The sequence below is a fragment of the Fistularia commersonii genome, chromosome 16 (assembly GCF_037954325.1).
Source record: "Fistularia commersonii isolate RoL2024-O1a breed Wild chromosome 16, RoL_Fcom_v1.0, whole genome shotgun sequence".
NCBI classification, from domain to species: Eukaryota; Metazoa; Chordata; class Actinopteri; order Syngnathiformes; family Fistulariidae; genus Fistularia; species Fistularia commersonii.
The window spans coordinates 11,672,799-11,694,495 of record NC_141299.1 but is presented as its reverse complement, the minus strand read 5'-3'; the positions used below and the strand labels follow the sequence as shown (position 1 = coordinate 11,694,495).

Genomic DNA, 21,697 nt, shown 5'->3' with positions numbered 1-21,697 from the left:
CCTTCAGTAAATAAATAATACACCTAATTGCTGAGGATGTCTGAAATTATTTTTATATCCTTGTGCAAGTATTTGTGTTCACAAAATGGTTCCTGTTTTTAAATATTTCCGGACAGGCTCTTTGGCGTTAAGCGTTGTGGACTCACCTTGAGGAATGACACTTATAATTCACGAATAAGTTTGTATTCTTATTATTCTTTGTTTAGTGGCGTTAGTTGGTCTGGTTAAAATATTTATGATTCTAAAATATGCATTACATGTTGTTACCATAACATTTTCACTTGTGGCTGCATGGAGATTGATGTAAACTGGCAGCCACAGCTGACACGGTGGCGAAGACAGCATGTGCAATAAGGATTAAATCCTCTTTGCACTTCCTCTCCAAGAGCCTGACTTTAAATACACTCTCACACCCAGGCAAGCTCGCCAAGCCTCTCAGCAATTTGCACATATAAAACTGCGAGTGAGTGTGAGAAACAGGAGAAGGAATCTCTCTCTGGGTGTGTGTGTGTGTGTGTTACAGTGTTACGCACACTGTAATCAAATCAAATTGTGCATCCAGGCTGATCTTGTCCAGTTGGCTCATGTGGTTAGTAAGTGGTCGGGTGTTATTCCTCATGTTGTCGCTGCTCGTGATTTAAGACATGATGTATCCGACACCATCAATGAACGTGTTTATTTTTAACCCAATAAATATGATTTTAACTGAGCATTGCAAATGTGTCAACACTGATGACACCAAAATATTTATCCATGTTTAGCAACCTTAAAATGCTGTTTTTATTACAATTTCTAAGGTTGCAATAACATTAGAGAGTTATTTAAGCCAGCTGAGGTCAAATATTTATGTGTTCTCTGATTTAAGTTGGATAGACACATGAATAGTAGCAGTTTTATTAGATTATAGTCAAACACTAGTATAGATGATTTTAACGTCAGAAAATTGATTCATTATTGCTCTTTTATAGAATTCTTTCTTTCATTTTGTTTAATTTCATATTCAACAAATAGTAAATAGACCACCTTTCCAATTCACACCCAAAGGCATTATAATAAATAAAAGCTTGCAAGAGTTAATTAAGACTGATTTCAACTGCAGACGGATAATCACAAGCATCCATTATGTGCACAACATTGTTGTGCAAATTGCTGCAAAAAATGATCTTCATTTGCAACACAGCCAATTCCACAGTACAGCACTGGGAATTGGACCTTTAGGGGATTTTGTGCTGCAAGAAACTAATTAAATGGCGGCGCTGCCTTCTAATTATCCAATACCTGTGACCTGGCCAAACTCGGGGTAAGTGGAATTATTTTAATGCCAGATTTCAACACGTCCTCTGTCCAGGTTGTAACCTTGGAATGTGAAGGGACAGGATGCTGGAGGCTTAGAGGGGTTATAGTGGAGGTGGCCAGTGGAACATTGTAAAATCCTTTGCATTCAGAGTGGAAATGTTATGAAAGTTTTTTTTAAATATTAGAAAATCAATAATAAAGTAGTGTTTGTTTTCAGTTGCATCAACCCTTGGGAATCAGGAAGTGTTTTTGTTGTTTTTCTAAATATGATGTTTTCCATAGGTCAGTGGTGTGATGGGAATTGATGTGTCGGTCTGGCAGGCTGAAGGGAATACAGATGTTAACCATAGACATGGTGGCTCTAATTGATTCACAGCCATGTTAAAACTTGTAGGGGATCTTGGATCTAACTCAGTTTTGCATATGCCACTTTGGAGGACATCAGAAGGAAGTCTTTGGAAATGACAGGCAATGACCACACACACACCTTTAGTGTGCCATCTGGACAGGGTGGGGTTTGCACTCAAGAGATATCCAAGTCTCCTGTGCTGAGAAACCTCCCACATAAGGACATTCCCACTTCCCATTGGGATGCCCATTCTGTCAATCTGTCAGCCGTCCTACAGAGATGGAAGTAAACTCAGCAGACATTTCACTGTAATAAAGACAGAGAAGAAAGGAATGCATTTGGAAGTGCAATATGTCCGGAAAAAAAAGGATTACCTGTCAGAAATTATTACAGAGAAACAATTCATTACTGACATGCTTGCAACACTGCCCCCACCTGTTCAGTTCTCTATTTTTACATCCATTATTGTTGCATGATCTTGCATGGCGATCACCCTAACAGACCTCTACCAAGCTTACAAAAAGAGTAACACCTCATCCTCACCCTGTATGTATTCTGTACTGGAGATCCGATGCGTATTTTTTCAAAATAGCTGCTGCAAAAACCCTGCAAAACAAATTATACCAGACACAGAAATGAACTCACTTAACAGATATCCAATCTTTTAGTCATTCATAAAATATTTGAATAGATAGATTTGTGCTATGCATACTTTTAGATAAGAAATTAAAGTAATATCCTGGTGGAAGTTTAATAAAATGTCAAGTCCACTTGAGCATGTTTTTTATGTTCAAATACTTGAATAAGATGGTTCCTCCCATGCAGCAGTACGGAGTGTGTATCCACGCTAGTAATGATAGAGAAACTCATCTGACCTTTTTGACTATTTGTACCAACATGTTCTGCTCCGAGCGGTGTTGACCTGACGTCTCTGCTGTTTGTGAGCTGATGGACGCGCTTCAGTCACATGGGTCAAAAAGAGCTGTTGAGGATTTGGGTCAGGTCTGTCCAGGAAAAAATATCTAGACTGGATTTGATTTCTCTGTAAAGAAGCTTTGGGACAATTAAGCCCCTTTTCACGCTGTGTGGCATTTACTCTGGTAAATTTTTTCAAGGATACAGACAGAGTGAAACTCTTGAGCAAGACACTATTCAGTGCTTTTATCCTCATCACAAAAATGATCTTGTGTTTTTGTGCTTCTGTTCATAGGCTCAATGAAAAGATTCACTTGTGTACGTGTCACCACCGTCACACACACTGTTGTCAGATTTAACACCAGGAATACAGGCCAGTGTGTTTACATCCACATCCACCTGCAAGAACGTCACAACAATCACCACGTCACTTCATTTCCACAAGACATGCACTTGTCAGATGACATATGCCCAACGCTTATGTCATGAGGAGATAAACAACTGTCTGTTCCGGTAATACAGTAAGTAAAACAGTGACTCCATTACTGGGACTTGCAATGGTATGATATGAAAATTATTCTTGAAAATGTATTTGAAACAGGGAATTTTAGACTAAGCATTAATCAATAGTATCAAAAAATGAGCATAATATTCCAACAAAAGATTGCCGTGACCAAATCTTACAAGAGGTAAAATACAATACAAAAACAACAAATAATAATAAATACTAAAGAAAAGATACACTGAAGTGAATGACACAAGGGGAAATTATCAAGTGAAACTTCCAAACTGAGATAGAAAATAATTAGAATTGAATTTCATCTAATGAATAGTTACATATCACAAGCTCAAACATGACTAGAAGCCTGCCCTCAGAAGTGTAAAGGATTTTTTTTTTACTTTTCCACTTTTGAATGAGGGCCTCAAAATGCACTTATAGACAGAGTTTTATTTAGCCTTCATAGGACAAACAGGAAATGAATTCCTTGTGAAAAAAAAAGTACACATTTGTATATGAAATTATTAACAGCCTTTTTAGGTCAATTTGCTGTCAACACACTGCTGATAGACTACTTATATAATATACATATTGGTAATAGTGTTAATCTCATAGGTCCTCTAAGATCTACTAACGTTTTCCCAAATTAAGAGACAATATACAGCACGTGGCAGCCTACCTCTTGCCTGACTGGACTTCATCAAAAACATTAAGATATACACAACATGAGGAATTGCTTATTTTCTGAACTATGTGGTGTGAAACAAATTCCTCTCCCTGTAAGTGTCTTGTTAGCCATTTACCCTTTTATGAAGCTTCTCCACCATTCAGGGTCTCTCTCTTGAACTTGAAACTCCCAGGTTCCAGGGAGAGGCCCACCTCATAATGTGCAAACCCCTGTGCAGAACATTTGGGTGATGAACATCAGCTACATCTGTGTAACAATGACAATGCACTTCCCACTCTGTGACTGAAGATCATAATGAAAGACGGATCGTACTAATCTGTGGTTAACCACTTTCAACCATTGCTGAGGACTGACAGTATTACAGTCTTCACAAAGGTTGTTGATAATGTAAATAGAAAATTAGACCACTAACTAAAGCTGCATGTGACATCCTGGTACTTGACACTAAGACATGGGTTGCTGTGAGGTATCGTGTCAATCACTGAACTTCCAAGGTGTCCGACAATTTCCAAACTGGATGTTAGTATTCATGAAAAGCGATGTGACAAATCTTATTCGGACTTCACAGGTAATACACATGGTCACATGAATAGGTAGGGTAGTTATGTAATAAAGAAATTAGGTTGTCAACATTTTGATAAAATGCAAATATACATGTTTTAAAAATTCCTAACATGAGAATGGTCAAATTACCTTCACTCCTTGAAAGTAAACAGCAAATAAATTAGATTACATTACCACAAATTAATAATTAATCTTTTATAGCTGGATAGCTATTCAATTTACAACTTAATGATGCTGATCAGTTCAAAATTTATTGTTCCTGACTGTTTTCCAGCAACAAGCCTGTTCGTGTAGAAGGAGTTTTGGCTTGATGAAAGGTTTACTCATAATAGCCAGTCATGGTGTGCAGTCTCCAAAGTGCTGAATTCCAAATGTCTGATTTTTAGCTGAGGCAAAATGTGATGCAGTAAAGTCATGAGGCACAAAATCCAACATTATCTATTATAAAAACTGCAAAGACCACAGGGGTGTTTGATGTCATGTTTCTTCATGCAGTACATTTATTTATGGAAGAATGCAGTTGGACAAACCAATAGTATAGTATAAATCAGATTAACAGTAACATCAATTACAGATCCGCTCAGCAATTATCTTTATGTTAAAAAAAAAAAACATCTGAAGATGATTTTTAAAAATGATCTAAAAACAAGGATAAATACATTTTTCTCCAGTCTTTACAGAGTAAATAAAATTACAAAGATGCCTTAAAAAATGAATCCATTATTTACAAATGTCTGTACAAGGTTGGGGAAGAGTCTGCAAAAAAGAAAAAAAAAGAAAAAGAAAGAAATAAGAGGCAAGTGTAATACATATCATACAGTATTCCACATATTTCTATGAAATTCAAAATTATCTCACTTGGGAAAAGGTATGTTTATATTTAAAGATACAAACTATACTTTAATGTAAATACCCTGAAATTGTTTTCCTTCAAATCACATAATAGCCATGGCAGTGTTCTCACCTATAAACGATTAAGTAGATTGTTCTGAATGTCCTCATACACCACTTTGTAGATATCTTCCTTGGATTTCAATCCACTCAGATACACTGTGAGATACACAAAGTCATCAGGTTGACAGCATAAAAATCCCAAAAGATAAACATTAAAACAACAACAGTAGCAACATACCAATATCCAAGCCACTATCCTCCATCTCTTGTCTGTGCTTCAGATACATGGGCCAAACATGGCCATCAAACAGCCCAGCGGGGTCAGGCACAGTGTACTGCCTTGTACTGTACAAATGATTGAACGTTATAATTTTTCCATGATTTTGGGAAGGGAAAAAGATTCACATCCTTAAAAAAAAAGAATCGGGGGGAAAAAAAAAACAAAAACAAAAAAAAAAACACAGTTATGGATCTGAAAACAAAAATGCTCCTCACCTTCTCCTTCTCTTGCACTCCTCGTAGGGAATGGTGATGTAGTAGCACTTGTTAAAGACATCTAGCAGGGGACTAAAGGAAAAATGCAAAATTTAATGGAAAGCACAAAAACAGTTGACACTTTTCACAAAAGCTTATCTTTAGCTTTGCAACGTGTCTGGTGTTCTCTCCTATGAGTCTACCAATCAGCATGAAGCCAGAATGGTCTGCATAGAGCCCCTTTCTATTGAATCTCTTATCTCAAAAAGCAGGACCCGTCTGCAAGTACCTACACAAGCTTTATGTACCGGGGAGTACATGTGATGTACACGTGACATTCCCCGAAACATCACACAATTAGAAATTCTCTGAATTTGAGGTGCCTGTGATGATGGGTAGTTGAATAAAACTCAACTTATCGGAAAAAATGTAGCTCAGTTATTCCACTTCTCCAAACATCTAGAAGCTACGAACACCCTTAATTAGAACATCTTTCAGCCGGCCCCTCGTGACTGAACTTACGGGTAGTTGTACAGCAGGAAGCCCTCGATGATAAGAATGTGGATCTCGTCATCAGGGTTGGTCAAATCAGAGGCGGATGACAGATTGACACCATGAGAACGGGCAAATTTCACAGGGTTCTCCATCCAGCCTCTCACTGTGTTGTTCATGGCCTCCATATCCATAGCAGTGATCACTATGAAGCAAGATTTGGGGAAAAACAAAGAGTTGTTGATGAATCTTACAACATAGAAAATTAAAAAATATTTTAAAAGCCGCAAAATGTTGGCTTTCGAAATAACCGGACTCAACGATCAGGTAAATACTGTGATGGGCCATCTTGGAGGACCGCGAGCGTAGGGTGTAGGAGGGATTTGACTACGGTAAACAATGAGTTTGCGGCAGACTCCGATGATGTCTTACCATCCCATTGTTTAAAGCCGTCCTCCCCAACTTCTATTTGATCAGGTTTCTGAAATAACAGTAACCATAAACATTGCTGCAAACTCAAAGCTGGTTTAATACTCCCATGCACATGTTAGAGTTAAGGTTGAAGAATGTACAGGGAAAGGCACATAGCAAAGAAAAATGTAATTGTTAAAAAAGACAAACAGTTTTAATGAGATTAGCAAAAGAAAAGAAATGGATAAAGCATGGTCCCAGTGTTGATGGATTTTATTTATTCAAAAACGTTTTGTGTAAAGTCAAAGGTAAGTGCAGTTAATAATAATAATAAAAAAAGAAGGGTTTGCAAGTGTAGAAATATGTAAAAAGCTTGAAATGATTATGTTCGTAAGACAAAAATGGGACTTAAGCAGCATGACAAGTTAACTTGACCTACAAAGCCAGGAAATGCATTTCCATTTGGGTTAGGGTTAGTGTTAGAGGCGAACAATGCGCAAGTAGGGGGGAGATGGTCATGGCTTGACTCACATCCACAGCTCAAGCAAGTTTAAGGGGGGAAAATGGAGGTAAAACACTGCAGTTTATATGCACATAAATTAAGCATGTCCTGAGGCTCACCTTAAAGAAATCGTCCTGATGTACAACACAGCAGTTTGGCAAAACTTTGACCAACTTATTGGTCAAGGTGGTTTTGCCACCATTAGTGACACTAAAGGGAAAAAAAATTGCATTATCCAAATGTACATTATACGTATTGCCAGAAAATAAATAAATAAATAATCAAATATGAAATAAACCTGGCGGTTAAAAGTTCTGTAAATCTATTCTGTCTGGTATATTTATGCGGTGCAATGTGACAAATAGTAAGCCCTGCATAAAAACGCGGCACAAATGGCGCCGGCGGGCTCGAAATGAGGCTATTGTTGTTATTATTTCACAAAGTCAACTTAAATCGTCTGTAAATCTTTTACGTGTTCCTGTATGAACCATCAAAATGGTTTTGATTTCTATCTATTCTCGTGTTTAAACTCCCTCCACTTTCGAAGACGATCTGCAATTTTAAATATCCCGCTCTCTGGATGTCAACAGTTAGGCTTGACCGGACGTGGCTCGGTACTCCGTTTGAAACGCAACTAACACGGCTGGCTGCTGAATTAAAAATGTAATTAATGGATATACATATCTAATTACAAAACATATATCATTATGCTTAAAAACAGTTTCGCCACAGACACTGTTTCAAACAACCGCAAGGCAAGACTTTATTTTGTTCATTTATGACGCATCATTAGCTTTCCATTTTCGATTGCACTTTATGTTAGCTAGTGAGGGATATGTTTAATATATACATATATGGAACACTTTAAAAGTGACTTACCCTCCAATTCCAATGATGTATTTCATCCTCGTCTCTTCTATTGTGTTGTTTTCGGCCTAAGAAACTATGAACCAATATAAAAGAAGTAGGCCAACAGCAAAAAAAATAATAATTAGGAATTATTTTATGTCAAAAGTAGCAATCCGCGCTTTCGCACTGCTTCCATCAAACCTGCGCGCGAGTCATTTAGTTTTATATCCTACGCGTCACGGTTACGTCACTGCCCGCGCGGTCACGGGGCGTACTCGAGCTCGAGCCTCCTCTCCCTCGAATTCGACGTGTACGTGCCTCTCCGCGGGAGCCAATCAGCTCCCCTCGGGCTGCGGCCGACAGCCAATCACAATCTGCGGACGGGCTACGTACACACATACCGTGTCACACCTGCTTCTGTCCATCTGAGAAAATTTACTGATGGTATGACGCTTTCTGTAAAACTACGTCAAACATCTACTGTAGCTGCTCAAAAATAAACACTGTAGCAGGTCATGGATTATTATTATTATATACACTTGTAAGTTTTTGATGGTCAAATATTTTGAAGGAAATTGTAGATGAGGTGTCTGTTTTGGAGAATAAGTAGCCCATTATTATCATGCAGTATACGGCTATATACCAGTGACATGCGAAATAATGATTAAAACCACAAGCACCAAAAATTGAAGATAATGTTGAAAATATAGATTAAAAAAAGAACTAAAACAAAATAATAATGTGTTACTGTTGACATGACATATTCAGTAAAATCGAAACATTTTCCAAAACATTCCTCCTTTACGGTCCAGATATTTGTTTTCTTGAACTCTTGATATATATATCAAGAGTATATACTCTTAATATATAATAAGCATTGATTGCTTATAAGCCCATCACATGCTTACCTAACAGTGGACAGATAATGTAACACTTTATTTCACCGTGTCTATAAATGGCTTTGTCGGGATGGCAAAAAAAAATGTTGCTTAAAATAAGCTAAAACCCATAAATGAAATATGTTGTCAGTATCTTTTCAGAAACAATATCAAACTATTTTGCCTTTTATATTTTTCAATCTGTGGAACTGTCAGATCCCCTAAATTGGAAAGAATATGGCAAGCAGTGTTGAAGACCAAGTAGTGATAATGTAGTTTACGGATTAATGTTTTCACACAGCATGTCTGCCTGTATAGCTCTTATCAAACTTTCTTTCTCTGACTTTTGTGATCAGCATTTCTATTTGAGCACATGTGTTAATGTGCCAGGTGAATTCAGTCAAAGCAGTTGGGCGAGGGTTACGGGGTCAGCAATCCAGGGCTTTTCCTCAGTCAGTGAGGAGTGTGTGATGAGGGACTCATGTGACGGTCTTATGGTTACAGCGGTGACACAGTACTCCCTTCATCCAAGAAAAGACGGATACATTTCGTGTGCTGCCTGGAGCCAAATATGGTTGTCTGCCACTCAGCAGGTAAAGAAGGTCATTCACTATTTTGGCACTTTAATCCCGATTTCTTTTCCATGTCAAGTGTGACATTACACATATTAAGACAATTGTTCTTATGGCCTATGAGAGCACAATGAATATTTTTTTTGCTATTTTAGCTACCACACTGTATAACAGGGGATTTGAAAACAGGAACATGGTACATTACATTAAAGCATGAAACAATATTTACCTTCAAATACTGACAAAATGTATTTCAGACTTTTGCAACTAAATTATGTACCATACCCAACAAGCTTGAATTGACTCTTTATCATGCACAAACGCCATGTTTTTTCATCAGATATTCGATTAACAGAACTGGAATTTCTAATGCATGGATTTGGAAAATATGATGGTTGTTTAATGTCAGATAACATCTATTGTTCCAATGATTCTGAGCATGAGATGAATTTCACTTCTTGTGGATATTTAGATAATTGTTAAAGCAACAGTAGTAATAGTAGGTCTTTTCTGCCAGATTCTATCTTGTCATTTTTTAGTTTCTTGAAATTTAGGCACGTCGATTAAAATTGTATTAACTTCGTCCCATTTCTAAAAACCTCTGCGTACAGAGAACTACTGCGTACTAGACTGAGCGTAGTAATATAATATTGATGTCATGTCCCAGGCTGTCTTACATAATTTTTACAAGGCACTTTAATTTATCGACTGCAGTTTATCCGATGCAAACAAAATGCATAGGTATTTTATCTTAGCAGGTTCAGCAACCTTACACTCATGACATTCCTTGGGAGCCAACAAGGATTCAGACATTTTTTCACATGCATGAAGTTAACATGACAGCAGGTTTACTCAACCCCACGGACATCAGTCAAACTCACTGAAATACCCAGCATTCCCTGCTGTAGTCTCATGTTAACGTGTCCCCCTCTCATCCATCCAGCAGTTGGTACCCTCGGGACAAATAGGACCTGACTTCAAGCAGAGGTACTCCTGAAAAGTAGACTTTTTTTCTAAATTGCCTTCAGGCTTTTTTACCACAAGTCCGGTTTACACTGATATTCACTTCATCTCATAGCTAATCTGTGCTGGAGCAATTTGTCTTATGTGTCTTCTTTCATTTATAAACTACATCTCAAAGGATGGGCTTATGTTCTACAATTGTTGTAGAACCTCACAAAACTGCCTAGAGTGGGCATATATGCAGGCGATGCTGTATTTTTACAGAAAAAAAAAAAAAAGAATTGAAGCTTATGCTCAGTAATTATTGTTTTAATGTTTTTTAATTTTTTTTTTTATTGTATCTTAAGTTGTAAAAATTGCTCAAAGACATAAAAACAAGATTACACCAGGGTTTGAACCAGAAATTTATTCTGTTGTATGTACAATGCAGATGTGTAAAGAATATCAGACGTCATCCACTGTAAACAAATATAATATCCCAACATACTAATAATGAGAAAAAGCCTTCTTATGATAGATTGTGCTTTTATAAGTCGAAAGTAAAGTGTCTGATCTGTTGCAGACTGTGGTTTGACTTCTCTAAATCACATCCTCCTTTTTTATCATTTGGTTGGCTAATAATATGGTTGATTAAGAGGCACTCTGCGAAGCCAGCACAACTGAAACCCAGGGATTACAAACTGTAGGTACTGAGCTGAGTTTCTGCATAAAAATTTGACCAAACAGCTCAGATTTGATATATTTCAATGCAAACAATCAAACAGGACAGAGAACACTTTTCTTTGACTTTGCTGCACTATGAAGTTGAAACATCAAGTGAATGATAGAATTGAAATGGCACTTTAGACGTTTGATTAATCTTATTTTCTATTTCAGAAGCATACGTGATGTCTATGCTTTGTCAGCTACACAATTACATAACCTTAGTCATGCAAATTTTAGTAAGGAAAAAAAATTTTTTGGAGACATCATCACCTTCTTAACATAGATCGGTCACATTCTGAGCTCTGTGCTGGAAACAGCGCAAAACAATTTAGGTAATAAAATTATGCGGCGTTTACAAAAATAAAAAAATCTTCCTCCTGGCATAAACGGAGTATCTTTTGTACAAATGGAAGACAAGGGGAAAAACAATGATCTACAGAAAATCTAAAATCTGTCATGCATAAAAATTCTAGGGACACGTAGACTTAAAAGAATGCATGTTTAAACGTCTGTCATTTCTGAGAAAGTGTTATTGTTCAGCAGTAGCAACCGCAAAAACAGAGCAGGTCGCACTCAGCTCCATCCAAGCCAATTCATTATGATTACTGTCATATTGTATCCTAAAGAAAGCGTTTCACAGGGATGGACATGTGTAGAACTTTAAAAGAATGAATTCAAAATCTGCCCTTAACACAATAATGCTAGCACATTGAAAATATTTCTGTACTTGCGTATTTTGCATTGATTATGACCACTGTGACATAAATTTTACAGAAAATGACATGCTAAGCTTATAGTGCATGTTCATGAAACGTAGCACTGAATATTTGATTAATGCAGCATTGTGGATGTAATGAGAACGTAAGCGCATTGCTGAATATATGACTCATGATGCTCATAGGCTAAAAAAAGCCAAGGGTTTGAGATATTAACAAACTGCTATGTTTAAATTGCCGCTCCAATGCATCCAGTTATTCACATTTTTTTTTATAAAAAGAAATAAATCCTTGCCATTAAAAAAAAAAAGTCAGCTACCAACTGTTTTTCACATTAGATTGGAAATTCATATTTGGCGCAACCTTATAGACAGCTGTCACTTTATATCCATTTACACACATTATAATCAACAAACAGGTTACTCAATCATTATGATCCATTTTCTATTCTGGGTCAAATTCTGATCATGTTCCTGTATTTTACTAACGATAAAACTGAGGCACGTTATAAATGTACATTACAAGTACAGATAAAGGGCACGGAGGGAGACTCACAGAGCAGATGACAACAATATTCAAGGCTTCCCTGCTTTACTGAATTCCTACGGACGGAACAAAACAACAGCAAATGAGAGCTTGAAGATTCTAGCTTAAAATTACAGCAGTTATTGGGCGGAAATAGAGATTAAGGCCATGCTGCTTACATCTAACACACAATCTATCCAGCTGCAGTTACATCAGTTGTTACACAATTATTTTTACATGTCTCTGGTCCTGTGGAGAGTTAAATCCTCCAAGGCCTGTAAACATCATTTGAATCCCCCCAAAAATACTTTTCACTCTTATTTTTTCACCATTTGTATTTCTTATGAACATAACAAGTTCTGAAATTCTTTCCAAAGTCCATTAAAATGTTCCCAACACATTTTACCTTAACTTTACAGTATGAACCATTCAGAATCACACGGCTGATTGGCGATTCAACACAAAAAAGAACCACGGCTTCCTTCAGACATATTTAAGGTGCAGTAAGATTTGACCCCTCCGAAAAAAAAGAGAAAAAACATTACCACGAGGAGACTTGGAGTTGAGCGTTCAACATCTTGAATGGAAAAACAGTAATGGCATACAATAGCAGCAGCTGGATCTTGATATTAGGGAGGAGATGTAGACTGGTTGGATCGCTGCTTCTTGAGAGATGCAGTTGACATTAAAAGTTTCATGCTCCATATGTCACATCTCTGAAAAAGAAGAAAATGGTTCCACATTACAATGTTAAAAAAACTTGTGATCTGATGTTAAAGTGTTGTTTGTTCGTGAATCTCTCCACTAAATTGCCTATTGTATAGGTTATAGGTTAATATATGTGTTTTATATGTGGTGTTTAATTCTAATAGCCTGATCAAAGGGTGAGAATGACAGTTACTTTAGTGAAAATTTCTGTTCTCATAATGCATCACATTACCCAGCTGTGAACTCAGGTGCAGATATGACTTGCAAATGAACCTGCTATTTTGTTCAGAATTAATATAATCATATTCTTTCTTTTGATACTTCATGGCTTTTTTTAAGCACCCTCCTACTCAAGGTGCTCTGGTTTAGTGAGACACTTCAAACTTTAACATTGGGGGTTCACAAAAGGGATCATAATCAAACATAAACTTTGAAGTCAATCTGCTGTAAAATGACAAATAGTATAATTTCCATTTGCATTTGAGTGTGAAAGGGTAACAAAAGGAGAACTTTCAAATACTCTTTTTAACGAAGTTACATTTTCGTTCATCCCCGGTTTATACCTTTATTAGTATATTTTGCATTGTACTGTATTTGTATTTTGTATTTTGCATTGTACTGTATTTGTATTTTGCAAAAAAAAAAAAAAAAAAAAAAAGGGCCCTTCAGTTTTAGTGTATTTTATTTTTGCTCCCAGTACAAGATGTATAAAAGCGTATTTACCTTCAACTGGAAACGTTCCTTGTCTTTCATAATCCTTGCTCTACAAGCACTGACTTTGGCCTGGAACAAAGAACGGGGTATTTTGAGAAATTTTAAAGCTTTACAACTACAGCTATCCAACAACTAAACAAAGATGAATATCAGAACAGTCAAATTTGTAAGAGAGAAAAAAAAATCCCACTGCCTTAAAATGACTGCTCTTACCTCTCAGACTTTTTAATTGGTTCCTGTGGGCCCGACTGTGGCTGCTGCTGCTGTCTTTGCTCCTGCTCCATCCTGCACTCGCACAGTTTTGCAGAGCAATGTTTATAAAATCAGAATCAGATTTCTGAGTTAACACGGACAAGAGGATTCTTACCTTTCCCTCCGGGCCTTAATCCTCTCTTCATCGAATCTAAAATGAAGAACATGTTTTACTGTGACTCCCATCTCATCAGTCTGACGAAATAAAACCCCTATTTGACGGTTGAGTTACACTTATTTTTGGACATAAGATGAAAATGAGCCATAGCCGTAATATATCAAAGCATCCGCAGGGCGGAAAGCACTGCATAGCTCATTTCCTCTATCTAGTGGTCAGAAACACTCACTGCACAACACACTCGGGAACGTGGACATGCTCCATGGGCACGATGTCTGCCAGTTCGCTCAGGCTGTGCACGTACTGGATCTTGTTCATGAACTTCACACTACAAAAGCAAAACAGGACAACAAAAGTCATGTCGAACGCAAACGGCATAAATGTGAGCCGCACACTAATATCTAACTTTGTGTGCTGAAATGGCTTTATTTTCAAAAGTTCAACAACTTCATCTTCTTGTAGAATTCATCAGCTGCACTTTCAGCCACATACATTTAGGAAACAAATGGTAGGGACTTTGAGCATTATGTGGAATTGAATATCATGGGATCTACAGCTCCTTTTATCCATATGCCTGTATATCATTTTGGAATTGTAAAAATCATGTGCCAAACAAACAACAGGACAATTGCCTTGGCATAGTTTCACTGTGAAAGAAATCCAAATGCAGCGTTTACATGCAAGAAATTGGACAAGGCATCCATCCTCAGTATACCACATATAAACTCTGAAAATGTATAAATATCAGTAATGAGACATAAATAAAAGATATTCTCATCTTGTGTTTTCATGTTCCTAAAACTGATTGCAGATTTGATAGATCAACCAACATATTATATGACAATTCTCCCTCCAATCTAATGGGAAATGGGAATTAGATGCCTCCATGTCACAGTGAGAGTAGTGACATCTATGCCGTAGCGCAACTGGTGAAATGAAAACATATTTTCATACTCAAGTTACTTTCAATTTTAGTGATTAGTACAGAGGAGGGGGAGCTGATTTAATATTGCAGTGTTGTAGGTATTTTTATACAGTATTCATCATCCGTTGTGAGGTCTTGTCCTTGGTGAAGACATTTGCACAAACTGCTCCCTGAGTTATATCAAGTCAGATTTTTATGAAGTTAGATGTCAGAAGGTGCTTCGAGTGTTTCACCTGATAAAGGGCCTCGATATAGCCAGGACCGTGCGTATGAACCAAGTGGGATGAGCGATGACCAGAGACTTCAAATTCTTCCTCAATCTGCCGTCACAACACAAGTGAAAAATCAGACAGAGACTGTCAACTGCAAAAATAACAGCATTTGGCACACCATGCCACAGTCATGTCATTACCTCTGCAAGAGGCATTTAATTAGTCTACCTTATGAGTCATATTCTGCCTACGGGAAGAGAAAACTTTCATTACCCCGCTGTGTTGTTCTGCATTTCATTAGTCAACAGATAAACCACAGAATAATTCACATTATTTGGACGTCAATCAACACGTCACAGCAGATTCTTCTTAGTTTCCTTTTTTTGCCCACCTCCTGTCAATCATCTGGTAACATTTCTTCAGCCAACTTATCCCAGGCATCTTACTCCGAGGAGTGGCTCCGTTCATGTAGATGATTAGGTAGTCTTCAGCCACAAGCATCTCCAGGCTGCTCACCACATACCTGGAGAAGCAGTGATAGACGATGTTGCAAACCCTGGCGGATCTAAATATAAACATGTGAAGTGAATGAGGCGCACTCACAGAAAGAGGTTTTCCATGATGTAATGGTAGTCTGGACAGCTGCTATCAGGGAGGTAGCAAGCAGAGAATACGATGATGGCATTAAGACCTTCGCCGTAATAACCTGAGGGAAGATGGAAAATAAAGGCATTTGCAACAACTGACACATCGTGCATACATTGGACTGATTTAACCTCCACAGCACATTATCGGCATAAGGCAACTGTTTGCCTTTTAACCATGTAATTGACTTGTTCACAGTTTCTAGGAAAGCAAAGCGTGAAAAGGGATCCAGACACACTGACCTCCGTGCGTGATGACCCGGACATAGGGTCTGATGACCTGCATGTCAATACGGTGCTCCTGTTCTCCAATGATCACCGTTCGCCACAGACGGCCGTTGCTGGCATTTCCATCTTCGTCGACATCTCCTAAATCCCCAGCAGGGCGGACTTTGGCCGAGGCCACTGGTGTGTCATCTGCAAAAAAACAGAAAGATTGATCTCTTTATTCTGCACAGCTTTTTCTCTGTGTATAGATGATCATTTGATTTTAGTGTTTAGCATTTTCTTTAGGTCAGTACCGTTATTAAGCGGTATTAGCCAGTTGGCTAATTTTCAACTGCAGTCCCTACACATAGAATTCAAGGACATCAACACTGTACATGTAGCAGTGGACTCATAAAAATATGTCCGATTGTGGTTCAGCCATGAGCTAAGCACTAAATAAATGAATGTGTTAGTTCTAACCCTAATGAAAGGATAAGTTTTAGGTTATATAGAACCATTGAACTGAATCATGTCTAAATCACATCATCCTTCTTTCAGGAGAAACAACTTCAACTTAAATTTCATCATCATTTACAGAGGTTATAAACATGCTATGTATTCAATATTTTATCTTTTAGTATTGAAAAAAAAAACTTTGGGGACATTTGGAAAATGTTGAGCATATTGGTTACATTTAATATTTTAACATTGCTGTGAATCATTAAAGGCTATCTAGGGATGTTTTCTCTGCTTTAAAAATGCAAGGTCATGAGTCCTCTACTTCAATTTGGGATTATACATATTCTATTGAATAATAAGAGTTTATATTACAGTGAAATATTTGACGGTAGTGAATTAAAAAGTAAAAGAAGCAAAAAGAAAAAAATACAATTGCAGCTTTTAGTAGAAAAAAAAAGTCATGTTGCATCTCCAACCCACATCTGTGTTCCAAGCATTGTTAGTTTCTGACTAGATTAGTAAAAATTAGTTAATGAGAGAGATATAGTCATCGCACATGGGTACGCATCTTCACCTCCTACCTTCCCACTCCAGGTCGTTGCCGTTGGTTATGAACTCCAGTGAATCCGTCTCATCCGGGGTGTCTATATCGTCAACATTGATATCCAGGTCATCTGGCGTGTCCAGGAAGTCGTCTGATAGCAGAGAACCCTCGCTCTGATCTAGGGACAAGTTCATCTCTGGCGCAACTAATGTACGCCGTTTGCGATGCGTCGAAGACCCACCGGCGCCACCTCCAGGTACGCTCACATTTAGGGTTGTTGGTGGAGCTACAGAAAGAAAAGAAGTGGAGTTTAAAGGATGATCACCACGAATGATAGTTTAAAATCCTCTTTTCACCAGTATTGCATACAGGCCCTGTCATCTGTGAGACCACAGGAGGAATCCATGTCTCCGTACTCTGGTAGGGGTCTGGGGGAGAAACACACACACATCAGGGACCTTTTGTTTTTAAATAGAGAAGAACAGGGGATGTATTGTTGCAAAATGAAAGGGAGAACTCTCCACGGTTTAAGTAGCTGGATCAGAATGTAAATACAAATAAAATATTCTTTTTTTTTCCACCATAAAACAATGATTGGAGGGAGCGGCCCAGTGCACCATTCAAGGTGAAGGTGTTTTCACTTTTCTGGCTAGTCTCTTAAAAGGGGGAGAAAGAGAAACAGGACATAGATGGAAATGAACTTCTCTCTGGGGAGTGATGAAGATTACAGTGCTGCCAGGCAACACATGAGAGGGGGATGAGCAGAAAGACAGCTAAGAACGATGAAAGAGGAAAAGCAGACAGGCGCTCTGTTTTTATCTTTCTGCATGTTACAGCCGTGTTTGAGATAAGAGAGCAAAACTTTGAAATTCAAACATATGTGCAGGGAAGATTACTTTTTGCACAACGGCACAGGAAAAGAACTGAGGCCAGGACGGCATATAGTTTGGAATTCGGCGATGCAGACTGCTAGATTTCTGTGAAAGCCGACTGCTTCATCATCCCATCTGCAAGAGTGTACTGTATAACAGTGAATCTCCTTGCAGAGCCAAAAAACATTGGGTTTCAGAGGGGGGAACAGTTCGCTCTCCTATTCCCTCGGGGACCCATGCAGTGATTAGTCGTCCTATACTGCCATTGTTCCTTTTTATACACATGGAAACAGATTTTGTGGGGGAATTTAGCCCATAACAAAAGCGAGATAATCTATTTTGTTACAGTCTCCGGATTCGATTACCTCCAGCTAATAAAACTCAAATGTCGAAATCAGTATGAAATGATGCTGCTTACCTTCCAGAGGGGTGTTATTTTTAGCAAAGCTGATTGAGATTTTTTGCAATCGACACACCTTTATAGTCAGTGAGCTTATTCATTCCCAGTCGCTTTTTATAGTCTTTGGCAGAGCATCCCTCAGAGAAATCCTTACTAATATATTTGTTAATGGTTATTTTTTCTTTCTCTCTTTCTTACGCTCTCTCTCTCTCTCTCTCTCTCAACCAAAATCTGCCTCCATTTTCCTGGCGATGCTGTGTTGTGCTGTTGCGTCACATGACAGCCTGAGACCGTTTATGGAGAGAGCTGCACCTGCTCCCTGGCTTCCTGCCTTTCTGTCTGACAGAGGAGGGAGAAAAGAGGAGGGAGGAGAGAGAATGAAGGAGGGAGGAGACAGGAGGGAGGAGGGGGAGGGAACCTAAGGCCCACTATCATCAGATTCTTCACCCTGTTCTTTTTCTGCCCATCCAGCTTTGCACCTCCTTACAGTCTTCAAAATCTGCTGAATTAATTAATTGACCAGCTCAAAACTGAACCATCATAGTCCCTTTTTACACTATTCACACGCACCACATCCAGACCACTCTCATCTCATTATGACGATATTCTTTGTTTAACATGAAGACAATAACTATAATTGCCTCGATAAGATTTTAATGCAAAGCTTTAATTGAGCATCATCGATGCCCATAAATCTAATGCATCATTATTACACAATTAGAAAAAAACATAAGTAGTACATCTTGAAAAGATAAACGTGTAAGCGGAAGATAAAACTGTCAGCGTTCTTATTTGTTGGCATGGACATCATTTGGTAGCATTTCTGAAATAATGGTAATCGATAGTGAATAAATAAATTCTTACCTGGGGAAGTCTTCGTCCTGCCACTCATCTTTAACTTCCATGTTCTCCAACCTGAGAGTTGCCTCAGTCGTGCCCATCTCTCACTGAGGAGAGCAGGGGCCTGTATATTAGAAGAAAATACTTTATGCATTTGAAATAGTGGGGAAAACAATCACTTTCATGGATTACATTGAGAGTCAACAGTAGGACTGCGTCCGGCGTACATGTATCCCATTTAGATTGCCACGAGAAATTCAGAATTCACCTAAAGGGCATGTATTGAATGTATACCTCGTTTGTTTAAATTTAAGTAACCACTGTGGCTCACATGTTTCTTTTATCCCTGCATCCACAGGGGCACATGTGAGGGGCATGTGATTCAAAGTCAAATATTAGGAACAAACTCCCTCCTGGTTGGAATTCAAGAGGTCATTGTCGAGGACAGGCAGAGTTTATTCTCCCTCAGTGCTCTCTAATCCTATTTCACTGATGTGGAAACTATTTTTTTTTATTTTTTTATTTATTATTACTACTGTTTGAGTGTGTGGAATAGTCTTCCGGCTTGTATTTCAAACAAAATGTAAAGAAGTCTTCGCTACAAGACGCCAATGTCATGAACCATTGGTGCAAAACATAGTTGATTTTTGTTTATAAAACTAGCACAGTGGGTGTTTAATTCAACCTGGCGAGGCAGCGAGAGTTTCCACTAATGATCACACGAAAACACTGCAAAATTCTTATCAACACGAATTAGAATAACGCCCCATAGTTTGTTGATAGATGTGTACTGAAAAATGTGCGGTTCTTTGATTCTGGAGATAACTCTTGAGCTGTGTACAAACTGGAATGTAGCCATGCATCAAACTGAGGAATTAATTAATCCCTACAGGTCTTAAATTACCAAAACAATCAAAATGATTGTGCAGTCAAATGGGCTGACATTCCCATTTGTTGCGGGTCAACTCTTATTTATTATCAAACGTGACTCTATGAAACAAGAAAAGGGTGCATTTTGTCATTGTCAGATACATAGCTGTTTAATTGTAGAAAAAACAGATATGTTGAAAACAATTTTGTGAGAATGGTGCAGTCAACGTGTAAGATTGTACAAAAATCTGAATGCCGATAGCTGATTTTTACTTTTACAGACAGTAGCAATTAAAAAAGGTGTCGCCCATGTGATTGCAATTATTAACCTTGGAAACGCAACAGAAATCAACATTTCTACAAAATAAATGTCCGCCGAACATGCTGCCCATTATGTTTTCTGAATAAAATGGCCCTGCTGCTTTTCTAGGTCATCCCACATGCACCAAATGGATTTCATACGAGGTCAGTGCAAAGTGTCTGCAATGTGCTGCGATCACAAGCATTATGCCAGGGACTTTACTCACATGAGTCGTCTAAGATCCTCTTCGGAAGCCGTGGCCTATCTGTGCCGTTGTACGCTCCCTCCCTTTACTGTCACAGACATACAGATTCAAGCGGAGTCCCGGTCCATCACGGCGACAGAAAAGCATGGGTCAAGCTGCAATTTCTCCTCTCTCTCTCGGACTCATTCGCATGCATAAACACTCAGTCGTGCACAGACACAGTCAGTGTCCTCAATATCAACCGCAAGCCAGCAGCAGGTGTCTGAAGACAGGGGGCACCTCTGTGCCGGACCACCCAGTCCCTCCCCTCTCACACTGCCTCTGTCCACCTTTGTTGGGGAATGGCCGGCCGTAAAGAGTGAGCTGACAGGCTTTCTCTCTGCACATGTATCCACAAAAACCAAGAGGCTATTTCTTTTTCAAATCAAAATGCATCTTGCTTTGCCAAGAAAGTCTCTTATTTTAGGCTCCTCATAACTTGCACTCCCAATTATCCATTCAACTCCCCTTTTAATTGTCTTTATCCAAGTTCATCCATAGGACCGGCTTATTTATCCAACTCTGTCTTTTTACTCCATGAGATAATCCTGCTGCTGTTTTCAGTCGTTCTCGATGTGGCTGCTGTTCCCTGGCAACAGTATCTCTCTCCATCCCCAGCATTCCTCCTCCCTCTTTTTCCTTGCCCCAGTCTCTTTCACACCCACTACACCCCTCCACTCTGATCCCCCTCCAAACATAAATTATTCAGGTCCTTACCTCATCCACATCTAACCAATCAAACCAGCCCCGACGATGTATGCTGACCGTACACATTTAACTAGCCTTATTCAACACAATAGTATTTTTTTCCTCCTCATCTGTGCGCCTTTTCAACGCATTTCCATCTGTATCCATATGATTTCGCTCACCCTGTGCTTTGTGTTGTTTTCTATTATGAGTGACGATCGTAAACAAGTCGACATCAAGCGGTAATTAATAACGCACAGCTTTATTTGTTTTATTGGGCGTGTCTTTTGATTGTAATATTATAATCGCCTGAAACATGACTGATGGACACAAGCGGCTGTTCGCACATATCGGAGCATACCAGCGAAGCAAGAGTATTCACCTCCCCTCACTTCCGGCTAAACTCAG

At 38.5% G+C, this 21,697-nt stretch overlaps 2 protein-coding genes and 1 long non-coding RNA gene across 5 annotated transcripts; all 3 read right to left on the bottom strand.

Moving 5' to 3' along the window:
* Window positions 1-1,597: 1,597 nt before the first annotated feature.
* On the bottom strand, window positions 1,598-2,959 carry LOC147225938 (uncharacterized). Its single transcript, XR_015107298.1, has 3 exons — window positions 2,521-2,959; window positions 2,189-2,251; window positions 1,598-1,951 (listed from the first exon to the last, which is right to left on the bottom strand). It is a non-coding gene; the product is annotated as an uncharacterized LOC147225938 (long non-coding RNA).
* Window positions 2,960-4,791: 1,832 nt separating this feature from the next.
* On the bottom strand, window positions 4,792-8,167 carry mibp (muscle-specific beta 1 integrin binding protein). Of its 2 annotated transcripts, none has more exons than XM_086162252.1 (8): window positions 7,964-8,167; window positions 7,204-7,294; window positions 6,493-6,652; window positions 6,202-6,376; window positions 5,701-5,772; window positions 5,444-5,550; window positions 5,276-5,361; window positions 4,792-5,067 (listed from the first exon to the last, which is right to left on the bottom strand). In XM_086162252.1, the coding sequence occupies exons 1-7, from the start codon at window positions 7,987-7,989 to the stop codon at window positions 5,276-5,278; spliced, it is 717 nt and encodes a 238-aa protein (XP_086018378.1). In that variant the 5' UTR covers window positions 7,990-8,167; the 3' UTR covers window positions 4,792-5,067. The 2 variants fall into 2 exon arrangements, with proteins under 2 accessions (XP_086018378.1, XP_086018379.1); XM_086162253.1 differs by having other exon boundaries at window positions 6,604-6,652; window positions 7,964-8,159.
* A 2,570-nt stretch (window positions 8,168-10,737) lies between these two features.
* Window positions 10,738-20,741, bottom strand: atcaya (ATCAY kinesin light chain interacting caytaxin a). Of its 2 annotated transcripts, XM_086161600.1 has the most exons (13): window positions 20,585-20,741; window positions 19,212-19,311; window positions 17,445-17,503; window positions 17,113-17,361; window positions 16,109-16,282; window positions 15,825-15,927; window positions 15,613-15,744; window positions 15,243-15,329; window positions 14,314-14,412; window positions 14,082-14,117; window positions 13,928-13,999; window positions 13,724-13,783; window positions 10,738-13,008 (listed from the first exon to the last, which is right to left on the bottom strand). In XM_086161600.1, the coding sequence occupies exons 2-12, from the start codon at window positions 19,286-19,288 to the stop codon at window positions 13,750-13,752; spliced, it is 1,122 nt and encodes a 373-aa protein (XP_086017726.1). In that variant the 5' UTR covers window positions 19,289-19,311; window positions 20,585-20,741; the 3' UTR covers window positions 10,738-13,008; window positions 13,724-13,749. The 2 variants fall into 2 exon arrangements, with proteins under 2 accessions (XP_086017726.1, XP_086017727.1); XM_086161601.1 differs by lacking the exons at window positions 19,212-19,311; window positions 20,585-20,741 and adding an exon at window positions 18,366-18,497.
* Between the last annotated feature and the right edge of the window lie 956 nt (window positions 20,742-21,697).

Bases quoted from the DNA above. Each gene is read 5' to 3' on its own strand.
- mibp (XM_086162252.1), bottom strand. From the start codon at position 7,989: ATGAAATACATCATTGGAATTGGAGG. The intron at 6,653-7,203 runs GTGAGCCTCAGG...CTGTTATTTCAG, and splicing joins ATCAGGACGATTTCTTTAAG to AAACCTGATCAAATAGAAGT. The intron at 6,377-6,492 runs GTTGAGTCCGGT...CTTGCTTCATAG, and splicing joins ATCACAGTATTTACCTGATC to TGATCACTGCTATGGATATG.
- atcaya (XM_086161600.1), bottom strand. From the start codon at position 19,288: ATGGGCACGACTGAGGCAACTCTCAGGTTGGAGAACATGGAAGTTAAA. The intron at 15,330-15,612 runs GTGGGCAAAAAA...TTGTGACGGCAG, and splicing joins TACCAGATGATTGACAGGAG to ATTGAGGAAGAATTTGAAGT. The intron at 14,000-14,081 runs GTAAGAATCCTC...GTGCGAGTGCAG, and splicing joins ATTAAGGCCCGGAGGGAAAG to GATGGAGCAGGAGCAAAGAC.